Here is a 19,035-nt window from a genome sequence, read left to right on the forward strand (position 1 = left end):
AACAAGAACACTTTTCCCATTTTAAAGACAAGAGGGATTTTTAAGACTTTTTTTTTTTCACATTTGTGTGTTGGAGGAATGGCCTAGATTTTATGGTGTTGTCCCTCTAGGATGATCTTAGCACAACCCAAAAAGTATTTTTTCTGCCAGTAATTAAGATAGATGATAGGTAGATAGGTAGGTAGATAGAAAGATGATAGATAGATAGATAGATAGATAGATAGATAGATAGATAGATGATAGATAGATAGATAGATAGATAGATAGATAGATAGATAGATTCAAGAACAATATAACTGGGGCGCCTGGGTGGCTCAGTCATGAAGCATCTGCCTTCGGCTCAGGTCATGGTCCCAGGGTCCTGGGATCGAGCCCCACATCGGGCTCCCTGCTCAGCGGGAAGCCTGCTTCCCCCTCTCCCGCTCCCCCTGCTTGTGTTCCCTCCCTCACTGTGTCTCTCTCTGTCAAATAAATAAAATCTTAAAAAAAAAAAAAAACAATACAACTTACCACTGTGCATAACCAGAAGAGTAACCAGGCAAACAACATTTGGTTCTTTTTCTCTCTTTGGACCTCCTAGGGGAGTTTAAAATACTAGATCTTTTTTTTTTTAAAGATATTATTTATTTATTTGAAAGAGCACGAGAGGAGGGGGCAGAGGGAGAAGCAGACTCCCTACTGAGCAGGGAGCCCAATGCAGGACTCCACCCCAGGACCCCAGGATCCTGACCTGAGCCGAAGGCAGACGTTTAACCAACTGAGCTACTCAGGTGCCCCTATGGACATTTCTTTAAAAGGCCTAGAAAATTAGGAAATTACTTGCAGGGCTGCTCTAACCATGGTAGTATTTATTGTAAAAGGTTGGTAAATAGGGAATCCTTTGGAAGGCACTGCTAGAATCATAGTGGTGTTAGAGGAGAACTAGAAAAATAACATGGGCCAATAAACTGAGGGTTGTACAAAGACTTCCAGAGCACTTTCCCCCTCCTCCGCTATATTTTCCATCCTTTTTGAAATGAGTAAGACCTACCAGCAGGCCACACAGCTTTTAGGAAGCATTAAAACATCCTAGCTGGCCAGTTCTGTTGTAATGGCAAATTGAGGATCTGAAGCCCAACTGTCAAGGTTCAAAATCAGGCCCTGCTGCTTGTGCTCTGTGATTGAGGCCAAGTGATTTCCCCCTCACAGCCCCGGCCTCCTCTGCTCAAGTGGGGTCATGAGAACTACACAACGAGGTGTGAAGGATGGGTTCATGGTGGTGTCCACCCTGTAGATGACATCTCACTAAAGGAAGAAGTCACAGTAGAGCTGCATTCTCAGTCAATTTGCTGTAAAGTGAAGGTACCTTTCAACATGTTCGTGCAAACTGGAAGTAATATGGAGCAGCCATCACTGCTTTCATGATTGTTATGAACACATGTCTCATCTCCTGGTTATATGTATCAGTGAAATCCCACTAGGACCAGCCAGGGCAGCTTCATGCCTGTTGCACAGGGTCCCACATTTAGAATCAAATCCCACGTTTGATTTAATGCTCTGCTACTGCCAGGTTAAAATTCTTCTTCGTTTTTTTTAACCAGAAGCCCCACATTTTTATTTTGCACCGTGCTCCACAAATTACGTAGCTTGTTTTGAGGACACAGTTTCTTACTAGGTCCTGTAAGCCTGGTCTACAAGGCACCGTTCTATAGACATAGTAGGTTTGTGTTAAGTGTCTGTGAATTAAGCTGACATTGTCACCAATGAGTAACTGAACATGAATTCATTTATTTGAGGCCGGCTCTCAGAAATCACAGCTCTTCCCGAGTTTAAGTCTCTTTGTGGACAGGCCTCTTTGGCCAATTGCAAGAGTCCCGATTACAATACTCATTTAAAGGAAATTCTGTAAATGTAGAACTGGATGGAGTATTTGCAGGATCTACATTCATAACTTTAGACAGGAAGATCCATTAAATGTTAGAAATTAATTTGTGGAGCAAGCAAAAACGTGGAAAAAGCATTAGCAAAATCACTTGAGAAAAGGTGATTACCAATGTTTTTAATATTGGCATAATTGGCAACTGATTTTAAATACGTTCTTGATCAATATAAAGAGGCATTTCAAGGGAAAGGAAATAAATCATAATGCCATTAACCATCACACATTATAGAAGTACCTATTATAAGAGAAAATCCTTTCTAAGTTTTACTGTTCTGGATCTAAGCTTATTCGTAGAAATAAAGAATCAAATACTATACTTGATTTCATTTTGGAATATTAATAGGATTAAAATAGCTTTAAATTTTCCTTTGACCCACTAAGCTAGGAAGTCAAGGTGCTAAAAATATATACTGTTGCTTCAAAATAGGCAGAAATGGATAACTCTAGAAAAGGATTTTTTTTTTTAATTTTTGCGAAGTATAACAGAGCAAAAGGACCTTTTGGGAGAAATTTGAACCAATTTCAATGCATAATTTGGCTATATATATATATATATATATAAACGTGTCTATATTTGTCATGTAGCTTCACTTGTCAAAAAATATCTTAAAACTTATACAGTCACAGAAAGTATCAATAACATAAAATTTCACATCCCCCTTTTGAGAACTATGGCCTTAACATTTTGTAGGGAAATAAAGCTTTGGTTAACCTTGGCTCTGGCAGACCTCATTAAAATAACAGCCTGTCAGTTTCAAGTTTAAAATAACAGGGTTGTCAGTTTTATATGCGGTCGAACAATCTACAATTTTATTTTCTGGGAAGCCTGTAGGAAGTGCCGGAAGGGGCGGAAAGATTGGACAACAGTGCCATCAGGTGGCTCTAGTGGAAGCCTGTCTCTAACCACCTACGGGTGTGGCTGGATTCTTGAAGGAAACGGTGGGATGATACTGGACTGCCTTGAACTTAATTTCTTTTCTTCAACTTTTTGACAGCTTTTTGTCTTTAAGATGCATGCACATGCCCAGAGCCAATGCAATTTATAACTCAAAATTACAGCAAATCAACAAGATACTCTCTGCTCTTTAGTAACCTGCAATTTCTGCATATCAATGGCTTGGTGCCATTAATTTTCAAGAGAATAAATCTTGTGAAAAGAAAGGGATATGGGGAAAAAAAAACCCTTTAAGATTTTTTTATGAGTATCTTAGAAAAAGCTCTTCAGACTCTTCATATATGAGTTGTATACTTTTCTGGATGATTGTTATACTTAAGTAAAAATAAACAAACATAAGCCAAAAAATCTCTGTTACACAGGCAAAGTATTGGCAGATGTCACAAAGCTGAATGCAACATGTTCCCATTTATTTAAACGGAAACAATTCTAGGGATAGGCTGGATTTCAGCCAGACTTCAAATATAACCTAACTCCAATTCAGTTCTTTCCTGGTGCATTTTGGGCAGTTGATTAAGGGGAGGCAGTGGACAACAGAAGAATGACATCAAAGGAAAGACATACAAATGAGTTCTGCTAATTTGAAGTGAAGCCTACCCAAAGAATTCAGAAGGACATGCAGAATGCTCTAATGTTAAGCTAATAGCCTGCCTTCCTCTCAAACAATCCAGCCGCTCTTATATCACTGGCCCCCACTCCTAATATGCTCAGGAAGAACCTTACACCTGCATTCTTAGTATGGTAGCCAACAGCCACAAATGGCTATTGAGCACTTGAGATGTGCTGTAGAGAGAGCTGACATGTGCTGTTAAGTGTAAAAAACACACTAGATTGAGACCAATCCATATGGTCCAATATGGTGGCCGCTACTCTCATGTGGCTACTGAGTACTGCAGATATCTGTAGACTGAATGGAGATGGGCTGTAAGTATACAATACACACTGAATGGTGGAAGAGTAGTACCAAAAAAAGAATGTAAAATATCTCATTAAGACTTTTTCAGATGTATTATATGTTGAAATGATAATATTTTGGATATACTAGGGTAAAGTATTTCTATTGCATATGGCTGCTTTAGACTCTCATTGCTTTCTGACCCAGAAAGGCCATTCTGCCATTTCGCAGGTTGTTCCTCTCCCACTAGAGCTAAAAAGGGAGATCTCTGACATCCTTGCTGCTTGTAGGAGACTAAGAGAATCTATTGAGGTTATGGGATGCTTAAGATATAAAGGTGAAAGTCAAGTACAATTATATCATGAAGTCTAATCATAAGAGGAGTAAATGGCACCCCTCATTGATGCTTCAGGGGGTAAATTGGATCTTGAAGGTAACCAGATGGCTCCCAGGAAAAGGTAATTTACCTCACAGGGATAAGTACTTGATTTCCAAGAAAGAGTGCATGCTAGTCACCCTATGCCATCTGTCCCCATAGAGATATTTCTATGCATTAAGAACTTCCAGCTCCAAGTGCCCTAGCAATATATTAACTTACCAAGTTTTACTAAATCTTTAAGAAGATAGTCGAGGAGGTGGTATTTTCTCCATTTAGAAACCAATTTGTAGGGAAATTATATGACTTTGCCAAAGATACAGTAAAAGCAAACATATCTCCATGTACTGGGCACTTTTCTCCCCTACTGAAGAGGCTTCACATCTATGAGCTTTTGCCACGTAGGGTACCTCTGCCAAAAAGAGCTCTTCCGGACTCTTCTACCTGCAAAATGCTATTCATCCTTTAGTCCCATTTCAACTGCCACCTCTTCCTTGGAGCTCCCCTTGATTCCACCATATCTACTCAATAATAAGACACTGACTATACTGTGCCCTACAATCCATGAAAGTATGAGATTTACTAAGCTTATTTATATGTCATCTCCTTCCCCTACTGGGTAGTAAGTTCCTTGAAGGCAGGACCATCTCGTATCTATCACTGTGCGTCTAGTACATTGTGCACACTAAACAGGTGTGTGTGTGTGTGTGTGTGTGTGTGTGTGTAATTGAGTTGACTACCCATAAATAGACCCTGAGCAACCATTTCTCCCTAAAATAGGGACGTTTACAAGAGAGATGTCCCTCCCGATGGCAATAAGTTATTCTTTAAGTAAGAGCATCAAGAATTTAAATTTCACTTACAATTTGTTTGAAGTTTCAGAATTTAAATTTACCCTCTGCCTGTTCTACTTCATTTATCTACCTATTCATTCATTCATTTGCTATCTATTGAGTACTACTATAAACCAGGCATTGTGCCAGATAGGACACTCATCTCCTAGGATGCAGTGAACACAAAGGACAGAGGCCCTGCCCCTAGGTCCCTTGCAATCTGGGCAGGAAAACCCATTACAAGGAACAGGGACATCTCTAGGACAGGAAAAACCAGAGGGATCCCTTGGAGCACACACTGGGGAGTGACTGTGGATGTCAGAGGAGGAGTCTTAGGGGAGGGACGTTGGAGTTGAGATTCACGGAAGAAATTATCCACTAAATCATACTCTTCTTTTCCCAATGTATAGACCATATGTTTGAGGTAGAATTCATAGACATCCTTGGATCCTGTGATTTACATTCTTGGCTGCATTTTTTAGTATCTCATTTTGTTGTTCCTCAAAATCCCTCATGCCAAAATCACTGGCAATTAAACTTGAACCAATTGCCAATTAGATTCATGAAGGAAAAGGCAGACCATTGTGTTACATTGCAAATGTAACACAATGGATGCAAAAATATCATTTATTTTATATCACATAGTAGAAGTCTACATAGTTAAGTATAAATCAAATCACACATGCCCAAAAGAGATTTATGTGCTTTTGGTTGCCTAGACCATGAGACATTTAGGGCAACCCATCTCTACCCTAAATGGCTTTAGAATTTTGATACATCTGATTTCCACCTACCACTTTCTGAATATTTTCTGTGATGCATCTAAATTACTTTTCCAACATGTGAACATGTTTGCAAGTACACTCCCTGGTGGATGGAATCACATTTGCAACACCTTCCTTAAGAAGTTCCTGCTCAATTACAGCAATCTCAGGTGAGCAAAAGAAAGCTTCTCATTCCCTAGTAAGTTCCAAATATCTACAGTGGCTTCAGAGGAAGAGACGAAAATACACATCTATCTCTCAGCTTTGGTGTGAAACAATACAGCCTCAAACGTTTGGAATTAAATGATGAATTCTCAAATATTCAGGAATGCCTAAACTCAAAACTGTATGCCCCCCACACACACACTTCTTTAAGTTAGCAGACGTACTTTTAATATCCTGGATTTCATTTCCTGAAGATGAGATTTCAATATTTTAAGAGTAACTTCAGGTGGTTATGTGCCTAACTGAATCATTGCATTATGTCAACCACAGGTAGAAGTAGAAATTCTGTATTGATTTTCTGAGTATCGTCAAAGATCCTGTAATGGGGTTGCACATTTGAAATAATAGTTGGCAAATAATCAGAATTTTTTTACCAAGACTAGATGTTCACAACATCAAACTTTGTTTCACATTGGCAAAATTGGGCTACTAAATATATAAGCTTTGTCTGGCAGTTTTCTGAATTAGTGATAATTTCCCTGTCAGTCCTGTAAAAAGGGATCAATCCCAGGCCATTGCCATGATCTTATTGGGTACATTAGGTAATTGAGGGAAAGTGGAGGAAATCTGTTCTTCAAACCATAAAGAACTTCCAAAAGTTTTCATTCCACAGTGATAGAATAGATGGTCGTGGGAACAGAGACCAGTTATTAAATATCTGAATGGCCTTAATGTGCCTTACATAACTGCTAAAAATACTGAATTCATTCTCTTCTTTTGAGAATGCATCTGAGATCTTCCTATCCTGCCATATAAAGACAGCATTTCTAATAACCTAATTTAGAATCAGTGCTTGTCACAATGCATGCTCTAGATCAGGGAAAGCTCCTTGGAGATTTCTGCACCCACACAACCAAAATAATGCCTGAGAAATAACAGAGAACAATGTTAACAACCAAGGAAGATAGAGCTGACCTCAAAAGCCAAGAGCAGAGAGTGAGAGAGCAAAGACTGGATAGACCCAATGTCAGAAGCGAAGCAAAGGGAGAATTTACCAGGTGATGGTCAGAGAAAAACAGAATCCACTCTCAGCAGCCCGAAACTAGCTATAGATCACAAAGAACAAAGCAAAGCAAGCAAAATGGTTGGGGGTCAGTCTCAGGGTCAGTCACAGGAGGAAGAACAAGAATATGCTTATACTTTGTGGTCAAGCCTTGTCCATGAAAATCCCCAGAACTGCTCATGAGGGAAAGTGACTTAGTTTAGGTCAGGCAGAAAATTTCAAGTCCTCTTCACAGTAGGCATTGATATCTGTCATTGGAAATGTTTAAATGGAGTCTAGGTGAGTACCTGTCAAGAATGCTCTAGAAGCTTTGGACAATGGAAGCTCTGCTGAGTCTCCAAATTTCATGATTCAAGGATAACATCACTCCTTGAAATTATTTATATTTTCACACTTGAGAAGTAAAGAGTACCACAATTCAGGTACCCACTGTGCAAAATAATACTTTGGTTTCATATGCATTTCTGCAGACCTAATGTCTCCATGTCTTTTTCTCCTCACTGTTGAATTCAATGATAGTTCAGTGTCAGACTGTGTCATCTCCAAGGTGTGTAGAATGCTTACTACCCTCACTTGCTTAAAATGCAATACCATAGGGAATGAGGCACAATCAGAACATTAGGTATAAACATGAGTATTTGAAACTCGATTGTTTTCTCAAAATGGGCTGCAAACATCTGACGTGAACAGCATAGGAAGATATTTCTGGTTTTCCCATATTAATTCCACCGTGAGGACCAGTGTTTTACCAGAAAAAGACCTCATCTGTCTTTTCAGGGTCATGCACTTCCATAGCATCATCACGTAGTCAAGGAACTCCAAGCCTGAGGCCAGGCGGGATGACACAGACTTTAAATTTTTCATCCAATTCCTCATCCCCTAAGAAACTCAACAAAACTAAGCATTGTCTTTTTGAAACTTCAAGGATTCTCTCACTTCCTGCTGATTTTTTTCATCCTTCTTAGTTTTTCCTACAAAATACATGTGTGTTTGTCTCCTTGGGGAGGAATGTAAAAAGTACCATACCACAGGAAAATATACATAATATTTTTTTTAAATATGGTAATATTTTGAAATATTTTGAAAAACATGGTAATAGACTAGAACTTACCATTGGATTCCCTGGGAACATCTGAGAAAGCCCAGAATGTAAGGTTGGTTTTAGGCTGTGTAGTGACCCAGGCACTCAGCACAACGCTCAGTGTGTCGTGTGGCCAAAGTCTACTTTGGGTTCACTGACAGACTGTGTTCAACAGGACCCTACTGTCATCCCCAAGACTCAGTTAATATTTTCCTGAAAGGAAACATGTTGTGAGTGGCTTCTCTGTGCATCTCAAGGACCTGCCCAATCTTTACACTATAGACAATGTGAGACATGAAAAATAATCTCAAAGAGTTTCACACACTCAAAAGACATGCGAAGTTGAAGTTCTCATGAATAGGATGCTAAAAACTATGTCAGCAGAAGGGACTTGAGTCCAGACTTGAACATAAATCAGGCAGGTATACTGAGCAAGTCTTGTGTCTTCAGCTTCCTCATTGAACTACCTAGCATTAGTAACCCCGACTTCCTCAAGAGTATTAGGGGGATTGCGTTTACGGATATTGGGCCACATCAGAAGAGTTAGCATTCCCTCCGAGACTTCAGAACTTTAAATACCCTACTCTAGACCATCAGTATATGTTTTCAAGTGAGTGTGAGAAGTTGTGAACAGGTTCATTCACAGACCTCTGTTTGATCACTGAAGGAATATACACGACTTGAATTCTAATGCAAGTTCACACAGTGAATTGAATGACTTGGTGCTGTAATAAAAGATCATGCTTCTCTAGAGTAAAGCTGGACAAGGTCACAGTCTCTGAAACTGGATTATTAAACTCTCGGGTTGCAAGAATAGTATTATCTATTGTGAATTTCCCTTAACTTGACCAAGTAAAGTGGCCTTGTCCATGAGGTAAAAGTGAGGCTGACTTTGTCTCTTTAAACAGATTGTTTTCCCAAGCTAACAAATGACCTTCAGCCTATAAAATATTCACATTGTCTTTCCCCCCTCGATATGTATTATTTAGTGTGTAGCCCTTTAAATATTAACCATCTTTTTTCTAAAGATATGGTATATATTATTTACATCCAGCTACATTGGGTTTTCATACAGATAAAATAGGTACATTGGAATCTTTGTGAAACCATGAACAAATAGGTCTTCCGGCCAGGTGCACACAACAGGTGCCCAGTGAAGTGAATTCTGGGGCGGGCATGATTGGCGGAGCACAGCAGGTGGCCTTCTCACAGTTCACATCTCACACTTCACAGGGAAGATCTGGGAGAAATTAAAGGTCCAGTATAGATGGACTTTGGGCCTCAGGTAGACAGATAGACAGCCATGGGCAAAATCTCCTGGAGGAAATCAAATGTGCCCCATCAAAGGATCCACAGAGGAGACAAAGGTAATAATAGCTCAAAAACACCCCTAATCAGTATTTCATAGGTCACTTTGCTTAGAAAACCAAAGGGAAGTTACTGGAAATGGTAGGGCTTTATAAGGGTTATAAAAACTGCTTAAGATGGGATTCATTCCATTTTTACTTAAATTCTCATGGTGTTTCCCCAAGCCAACATTGCTTTTGAGATCTCCAAGGCTCTTCCATCATGCCTGTGTAAATTACGCCTAGGATGACATTTGAGATGACAGCAGACTAGAATCCTAATTAGAAGATTAGAGGGGTCATCTGAGATCTCACTCTCACTCAGGGGATAATCAGGTCGAGGGAAAGCACTTTTTTTGGAAGGCCGGCAGAATTTGTCCATGTCTTCCTTATTCTCCAAAGGGAAGTCCAAGAAGGCAGTAGCTGGCAGATAATCAATCATTTTTGAAATCTTACCTCCCTTAGCAGATAATCGGCAGTGCTCTTCATGTATTTATTCACTCAACAAATATACCTTAAGTCCCCAGGACACGCACAGCGCTGTTTACCGAGGCTCTGCTGCAGAGCAGATATTCCACTGGAGTCAGGAAAGCATAGGGGCTCCTTAGCAAGAGGAGGAGCCGAAGACCAGAGCCATGGCTAAAAGCAATCTGTTCTGGATGGATAACATCATCCCATTGTTGGAAGTGAAAACTTGGAGCACCGTAATGCATTTTTTTGTTTGTTTGTTTGTTTTTAACCCCTCTGGGTAGAAATGACTAATTGCCCAGCTTCCTAATTGTCCCCATGGCAAGATTCAGTGGCCACAAAAGAGCAAGTATCAGCAAAGATGTCTTTGCTTGGGGGGGACTATGGTTTCCCCAGGACTTTTCAGGCAAATTGATATCAGTTCTCCCAAAGCCCTTTGCTTTTAATCCCATCACATTTGCTCCATGTCTGCTTACCCCCTCCTACCAGGGACACTAGGGTAGCGAGTTCATACTGGCCATATTGGTATCCCCAGAGTGAAGCATAAAACCTGACTGAGAGAAGGGACATATGAAGTGTTTAATGAATGAATGCTAGGAACAAAAGCCCTTTTCTTATTTAACCAATGCAATGGAAATTTTTCTGAATTATAATACACTTTCCTATCTCATTAAACTGATTTCACTGGATGTTTTTGCTTGCTAAGTCACTGATTCAAAATATATTGGGTCAGTCCCTGTGCTACAGATTCGCAAGCACCAAACTGGATCTCACTTCTCGATTGGCAAAAAGTCAGGATCATAGACCTCAGTGCATTTGTAACTGTGCATAAATTGTATATGAGCACTACTGAACTAACGTATTTTCTGTAACTTGTGAAAAGTATGCAAAAAGCAGAAACTTTTGAAGAAAGAGGTAAAACAAAGAATCTTTATTTCTTTTACTTTGCAATGTTGCAGATGTATTAAGAGTAAGCCTGCCATTTTATTGTTGTCCAATTGCGCTTGTACTGTTGGAAATAAAAGAAATCCAAAGTTTCTTTGCAGAAGTCATTTTAAGTCACTCGTCCATTTAATGAGTTAGTGAAAACTACATAATCTAATCCATAAGTGCATTTAACCAGGATATGTCAACTGCTATAGATTTCAGTGCCCCAGGAATAAGCTACTGGAAGAGAGAGGTGCCACTAGAAGCCCCTTTCCACTCTGGAAAAGTCTTTCAGGATAATTGAGAAATGGCCATCACCATATGGACCCATTAAGAGACATATCAATCTGTAGATCGATTAAATATTAGGAAAGCTTAATTCCTGGGCGCCTGGGTGGCTCAGTTGGTTGAGCGACTGCCTTCGGCTCGGGTCATGATCCTGGAGTCCCGGGATCGAGTCCCACATCGGGCTCCCTGCTCAGCAGGGAGTCTGCTTCTCCCTCTGACCCTCTTCCCTCTTGTACTCTCTGTCTCTCATTCTCTCTCTCAAATAAATAAATAAAACTTAAAAAAAAAAAGGAAAGCTTAATTCCTCTTATATTTTTATATTTAAAAAGTAAAAATAGAAATTCTCATGTTTTCATCCTGAATCACATTGACTCATCTTGCTCTCACCAGGGATGGACACATACCTCCACCACCAACCCAACAAACACGCTCCGGAGGCAGTGGCTAGAGGACATGTCCCTCTTAAGGCTGTTGGTGAAAAAAAACAATTCTGAAGCCTACGCTTGAATTTGAATCTCATGTCTACCATTTATTAGATGTAGGGCAAGTTTCTTCACCTCTCAAAGACTCCATTTCCCATTGCAAAAGGGGATAATGATCATACATCAGCACGGAGTTGAGGATTGCATGTGAGTGTCTTAGCCCAGTGAAAGCTCACAGTCAGTCCCCAACTGCTTTGAGTGGTCACTGCCCTGTGCTGAATTCAGCAAGGCTCTTAAACATCATGTGTCCCGAAAACAAAGTCTCATTTCTTTTCCCAACTTTTCGTTATTTTAAACTTTTTCAAACAATACTGAAATGGTTGAAAAAAATAATAAAATGAACATCTACATGCCTCTCAAGTAGGCTCAGTGATGGTTGACATTTTTGCTATTTTCAAAGAATTAAAAAACAAAGTAACACTTTATTCCTAAACATCTCAACATCAATCTTTTAAAAGCAAAGACAGTCTCCTACATAAACACAATACCTTGATTACACTTAAGAATATTATTGGTAATTCAGTAGTATCATCTACTGCCCATTCTGTATTCAAATCTCTCCATTTATCTCAAAACCCGTTTTTATAATTGGGTACTTACCTCTTCCAAATCCGGGATTCGGTAAAGGTCCACCCATAGCATTAGGTTGTTACATTTTTAGTTTCTTTTCATCTAGGACAGTCTTCCTGCCTTTTTACCATTTTTACCTCTTTTGAAGAGTTGAGGCCAGTTGGCTTATATAATATCCCACACACTGAAGGTGCCTGATCGTTTATTTATGGTGTCACTTAGTTTGGCCCTGTAACCCTCCAGTATTCCCTGTAAACCAGAACTTGGTAATTCAGAATCTTGATGAAATTCGAGTTCGGTAACTGGGACAAGATCATTTCTTAAATCAAATTGTCAGACACCCAGGATTTAGATCATCCTTTCTGCTCTTTGATATTGTCAATCCCTTTGGTTTTGCAATCATTCCATCATGTCAGCTTCCTCCTTCTTTTGTCTGATTTTGTGATTCTGAAAGGGTGGGCATGAAAATGGTACCACTGTTTTCCTATAGTCAAGTATTCATGGACCTTCTGACAAGCCTTCAACAAAGAGTCGATGCTTTTACTGGACCCAGGAGTTGAAATTGTCCGAAATCAGAATAAACTCCAGATAAGTTCTAGAAGAGGACCATATTTTCCCTGTGGCCCCCAACAGTGTGTATTTGGATCGGAGGCCTGCGGCATAACGGAAGTTAACTTCCAAAATCTCTCAGTGGTGTAGATGCAAAACATTTAATACTCGGTGATTACTGGTATTACTGACATTACAGCATTACGAACTTAACACTGGACAAATGGCAACTGTAACTTGCAAGTACTTGAGAAAGTTAATTTGTCCTAGAATAGCACCTGTGGGAAGCAGAAAGACATGGCTGCAAACTCTTTACTGGATCCCAGGCCTCTGTCCCCATCAGGTCTGCGTTAGTAAGGAATTAGGATTCACAGTACTTCAGCGACACATTCTGAACACCAGTTCTTGCTAGCATAAAGCTTAGCTCACTGTCGTGTGCACTAAGGTGTCCAGGAAGAAAATTTTAAAAACAACTCAGGTCTCGAGTTACCGCAAAATGGTCACACATATTGTTCCGAGATAAAAATAAGAGAAAATGTGAAAATACTTAAACGGCGGAAGGATGAAAAGCCTTGCATGATACTGAAAAACAAACTGCAATCAAGTGGATATTCTTTGGAATCAAAGGCGTGCGCCTCCCTGGTGGCTAATAGGGTCCCTTTTTTGCAGCTTGTCTGCATGGCCCCCTCGGCTGGAAAGTGAATTGGCCAATGTTTCCATGCAGAATGTTAAAATGGCATATGCACCCCTTGCTGTTCCTTTGCTGTTATGTCCTTCAATCGCACCGTGAAAAGCCCTGGCTACTGAAATACCAGAGTGAACACGACCTGATTATAAGATGTCCTGTGGTGACTCAGAGGGGACCCACACACTCCTCACTTAGCCAGGTACAACCCACCATTCCTCCTGCCCTTCTGACATGAGTGCGCCTTGTGGGACCACCTTATTTTGTGTTAGCAGGATTGTCCGTGGCCTTGTAATAGATTGGGACAATTAAATCTATTTTCCCAATCAACATGTATTGAGCTCCTACCATGTGCTAAGATATGTGTGACCAACGTGTCCTTGTTTGCTGGGACTTCCCAGTTTTAGTGCTGAAAATATGGCATGTCCTAGAACCGCCCCCCCCATGTCCCAGGCAAACTGGGGTGGTTGGTCACCTGGCCCATCTAAGCACTGAGGATGACAAGTTAGAAACCTCTCCCTGCGTCAAGAAGCAGGTGGTCTTAGAATCAGAAAAGTAAGCCAATTACAAAAACTTAGAGTAATCAGTACTTAAAATAATGAACAGGGCACCATGGACACAGAAAGTTGAATCTAACTGGGAAGCGAGAGAATGTTCCTTGAAAGAGACAATGCTTGAGTGTGATTTAAAGAATGAGCAGCATGACATACACAGTTAAATTTTGCAAGCCTCAAAAGAGGAGATACTGGTGGGACGTCATGCTATTTTATTCTTTCTTTGTGTCCCAAAATACATATCTTTGGTTCAGATTCCCACAGTGTAATGGTGGGGTCTTAGCATTAAATAAACAGAAAAGAGAATGGTAATTCTTGGTGTACTTATTATGGGACAGAATACACCTTACAGTATTTCAGGACTGAAGCTAGTGACAGTTTTCTGGATTAGTTATGCATATGCAATGCCTATTTCTTCTCCTGGAGTTTGTGTTTGAGAACCGTGAAAATGAGTAGCTTAGGGGTGATAGCCCAGGTTGCAAAGGTGAGGGACACCAATGTGGCACCTTGAAGAACAAATCAAGCGAGGGATTTTATTTTTGACATGCTTTATTTTGAAAAAAATTCAAATGTACTGAAAAATTGCATTTTTAAAAAATTGTATACTTCCATCTAGATTCATTCAGCATTAAAAATTTGCCACATTTGCAGGGCACCTGGGTGACTCAGTCAGTTGAGCGTCCAACTCTTGGTTTCAGCTCAGGTCATGATCTCATGGGTCGTGGGATCGAGCCCTACATTGGGCTTCGCACTCAGTGGGGAGTCTGCTTGAGATTCTCCCCCCGCCCCTCCCCCTTCTCATGTGTGCATGTGTTCTCTCTTTCTCTCTCTCTCAAATAAATAATCTTTAAAAAAATTGTCACATTTGCTATCTTGCTCTATCTCTATACATCTATGTGATGATGATGATGATGATTCCTGAATCATTCTAGAGTAAGCTGTGGAAACCATAACCCTTTAACTCGAAGTAGTCCAGCGTGTATCTCCTAAGAACATGACGGTCTCCCATATGACCACAATATGAGTTCATATTCAGAAACTTCAACAATAACACAGTATTATTTAATATAGAGTCAATATTCAAATTTTGCCAACTATCTCCATAATATCCTTTCTGGCAATTATTTTTCCAACCTAGTGCCCAATCCAGAATCATATGCTGCATTTGAATGTCATGTGTCTTATTCCTCTTAATCTGGAAGAAGTATTCAGCCTTCCCTTGTCTTTTATGACTGACATTTTTGAAGTGTACAAGCCAATTTTCTCATAGAATGTCCATCACCTAGGACATTGTGTTTGTCTGTTGTGTCCTCATGACTGGACCTGCATTATGAATTTTAGCCACATAAGTGATGTGTCCTTCTTGTCACCTCACATCTGGAGACACCCCAAATCACTTTGTCCCACTACTTCGATCACATGGTTAAGGTGGGGGCTGGCCCAGTTTCTACACTGTAGAGTGACCAGTTTTCCTTTTGTAATAATGAGGAATCTGTGGTAAATACTTTGAGATTGTGCAAACATCCTATGCCCCATCAAACTTTCCACCCAGCGTTTTTTGCGTTTGTACTGGTTTGTGAGGGCTGCTGTAACAAAGTACCACCAAGTGGGTGGCTTATGACAGATTTGCTGTCTCACAATTGGGAGGCTAGAAGTCTAAGATCAAGGTGTCAGTGGGGTTGGTTTCTTCTGGGATTATGAGGGCATATCTGTTCCCTGACTCTCTCCTACCTTCTGGTGGATTGCTGTCGATCTTTGATGTTCCTTGGATCGTAAATGTATCCCCCTGATCCATGTCTTCATCTTCACATGGTGTTCTCCACGTGTATATCTGTCCCTGTGCCTAAATTTCCCCTTTTTATAAGGACAGAGTCATACTGGAGTAGAGTCCACCCTAATGACTCCATTTTAACCTGATCTTTTGCAACAACCCCATTTCCAAATAAAGTCACATACATTCACAGGTACTGTGGTTAGGACTCCAACATCTTTTGGGAGGGATGCAATTCAACCCACAGCAGCATCTGTAGCTAATATTTGCTGAGATCAATTATTACTATGATGGCTGCAGAATGGTGATTTTTCTGTCACTTTCAACATTTATTAGTTGGCTTTGGGATTGTGTTTTTTTATAATTGATAAACAGAATGTTCATCCATCTATAGCTGGATAGAAGTGGCCATGTCTTTCAAGCAAAAAATATAAAGCAAAAACATACACACACATCTGTGCCCAAAGTAGTTGAAAAGGACTAACTCTCATTGCAAAGCTCCTTACCCAGTCGGATTGGCCAGAAGGACAGCCAGGGGTTAGGGTAGCCCGTGGACCAAAGTCAGCATCAGTGGGGGAAATCAGAGAGTGCAGGTCTCAAGCCATCCTAAATATTTGTTTTGTGTAAGCTACTTCTTGGAATGTCATTACCCAAGGATTCTCTTCACGCTCTAAAACAAAAGTAACATCACACTATTTAAGGGTATGTGCCAGATTCTCAAATTCAGTATTCTGATCATCTTCAGGCCTTATGGATGAGCAGACATTTCACAGTACTGAAGCCTCTTGTCATCATCAGAATCACAGAGAAGCAAGGGCCAAAGACTATATAAATCTGGAGCTGCTGGGAAACATGATTGGAACAGAGGTTCCATATTCCTTTGTATTTACTCTTAAACCTGACAAAAGATCTTTGGAATTGTTTTCTAAAACTCTATACTCCATCCACAGTAAACACTGAATACTTTATTTCCAAAGGCTATCGATCTCAAATACAAAATGCCAGTAAGTCTCAGTGGTTGTCCCTTCTACGATGCCTTGTGGGTATGCTAAAGCTGCTGTATCAACATACCACTTAAAGAACAGAAATTTATTGTCTATGGCTCTGGAGGCTAGAAGCCCTAAACCAAGATGTCAGCAGGATTGGTTTTTCCTGAGGCTGTGAGGGGACAATATTTTCTAGGTCTTTCTCTACATTGTCTTACCTTTATGCATATCTCTGTGTCCCAAGTTTCCCTTTGGACTAGGGCCATTCTAATAATCTCATTTTAACTTTTATTACCTCTGTAAAAAGCAAACAAACAAACAAACAAAAAAACCCTATGTCTGAATAAGGTCACATTCTGAGGGCCTGAGTGTTAGGACTTCAGCATGTGAATGTGGGGGAATGTAATTCAACCTACAACAGATGCATTTCAACTATCCATAGGTTCCCGATGTTCACATAGGGAATAGAATAGAAAATCAGAGTTGTGACTGCATGAACCTAGTTGTTAACTATGGAACCAAAATGGTACTGAATCCCTGTCTCTACTCTTTCTGCAGGTGAAAAGTCAGTGCTGAGCCTGAAAACACTAAAGATGGGGTTACTAAGCTTTTCCCCTCCAACCATCCATAGGGCTGAGGATTTTACACTTACCTGTATTCGGAATGACTTTTCTTTTTCTGCTGTAGAGATTTTTAAGTGGGTTTGGGTTGCTACTCACCATCCAAGTGTGCACTGTACAGACGTGTCCATCAGTTAAGAGCAGAGGTTACCAGCAGTCAAATTAGTGACAATATTTATTTCTTACAGAAACAAATAGACCATTGGGGAAGGCATTTTGTCTCTCGGTGCATTGTTTTTGTGCATTTATCTGACATCCAAGCAAATGAATTCTAAAGAATATATTTAGGGAAATCTGCAATAGGGAACACCTATTTTTCCCAGTCAGAGAGGGACCTGAAGCCATTGAGATGCTTCGTAAGTTTTTAATTCAAAGCATGGGAGGACAGAAAAGATGGAAAACAAAAGCCAATTACCTGCGAACTCTCTGCCACGAGCTAGAGGAAGATTGAGGGAGGAGGTAGGGAGGCTTGCCTGGGCAATAAATCCTGCAGCATGGAGTCTCTCTCTTAAAACTGAGTTTGTGCTATCACAGATTCTCTAACCTTCACCTGTGTCGTGTCCTTGTGTAGAAATGGGCAACAGCTGGGGAGACTATTCACTCTCTTTCCTTGCTTTCTTGACCAGGTCACAGACATAAAAGAGAAACTGAAGCTCTCTAAAAAGGTCTGGTCGGCGTTGCCCTACACCATCTGCAAGGATGAGAGCATGACAGCAAGTGCGGCCAACGAAGAGGAGTGCTGGAATGGGCACAGCAAAGCCAGGTGAGGGGGACTCACCGTTCTTCTGGTCAGGGCATTGCGCAGCCAGCCCTGGAAGGCTCTGCTGGCCCAACCCTACGGGCCTGTTTATGCAAAAAGCAACGGAGGGTGGAGGGACACGTCGTCACTTAGCGACAGCAGTTCAGAGTGACAGGTTTGATGGGCACCTGGGAGCGCTTACTCTCAAGGCACCCTTAAGCGTGGAATCCTTGTTCTGAATGCCTCGCCTCTGGATGAGGACGGAGGAACGGTGACAGATGCCAGTTACGGATATCCTGAGATCACAAAGCGCCTTTTATGTTCGCTTAATGACTTGAAGACAGCAGAGCTATTTTTATCCAGAGTGAAATGTGCAGGGTGCACTGTTCTTTCCATCACAAGTTAAACAGGAAGTGAAAGTTCAAGTGCAATATTTTTCACCCTTGGAGAAAAAGAGTGTTTGATGGGCTCATTGGAAGGGTAAGGGAAAAAGAAAATGACCAAGGGACAACCGGGAAAGTGTTCTCATAGGTTCCCTGCCTTGAAAAGTCCCCCTGGGATCTCCGGATGGGAGATGGCTCTGTTTTCATCCTGCTCGGCTGCCCAGGGTTGCTGCCGCTTGATGTGGAATTTCTGAATTTCTTAATTCAGCCCAGAAATGGGGTTGGCCTGAGTTTTCCTGGGGTGGAGGAGTTGGACAGGAGAACTGGCTGGGAGCTGGTGAGCAAGGCAGGACACCAGGAGAGGAGGCTGCCCAAGCACGCCTCAGTGGGGATGCGGGTGGGCAGAGCAGCTGGTAAATTGGACTCAAGGAGTCTTTGGGGATTGACGAGCAGGTGCAGAAGTTAAGGGCGGGGGGGATGGGGTCTGTTCTGGGCCGTAGTGGGCATTTTCAAGGAGATGAAGCCGCTGTGATCAAAAGGAAACAGGAAGATCCATGGATATTAAGTTCAGAAGAAACTGCAGAAGCTAAGCGGGGGTGCAAGTGAGGTGCTCA

The 19,035-nt window shown here is 40.9% G+C and overlaps 1 protein-coding gene across 2 annotated transcripts in view; it reads left to right on the forward strand.

The window, feature by feature from the left end:
• GPC6 (glypican 6) overlaps window positions 1-19,035 on the forward strand; it is a 1,069,763-nt gene that overhangs the window by 1,033,707 nt on the left and 17,021 nt on the right. For both annotated transcript variants that reach the window (XM_088022217.1, XM_028112064.2), the window contains one exon: window positions 17,926-18,062. In XM_088022217.1, the coding sequence (XP_087878343.1) occupies window positions 17,926-18,062 (137 nt within the window). The remainder of the gene's footprint in view (window positions 1-17,925; window positions 18,063-19,035) is intronic.

Source organism: Eumetopias jubatus, unplaced genomic scaffold, assembly GCF_037043125.1.
Source record: "Eumetopias jubatus isolate StellerSeaLion01/CBP00866 unplaced genomic scaffold, mEumJub1_p1.0 scaffold_3, whole genome shotgun sequence".
Lineage (NCBI taxonomy): Eukaryota > Metazoa > Chordata > Mammalia > Carnivora > Otariidae > Eumetopias > Eumetopias jubatus.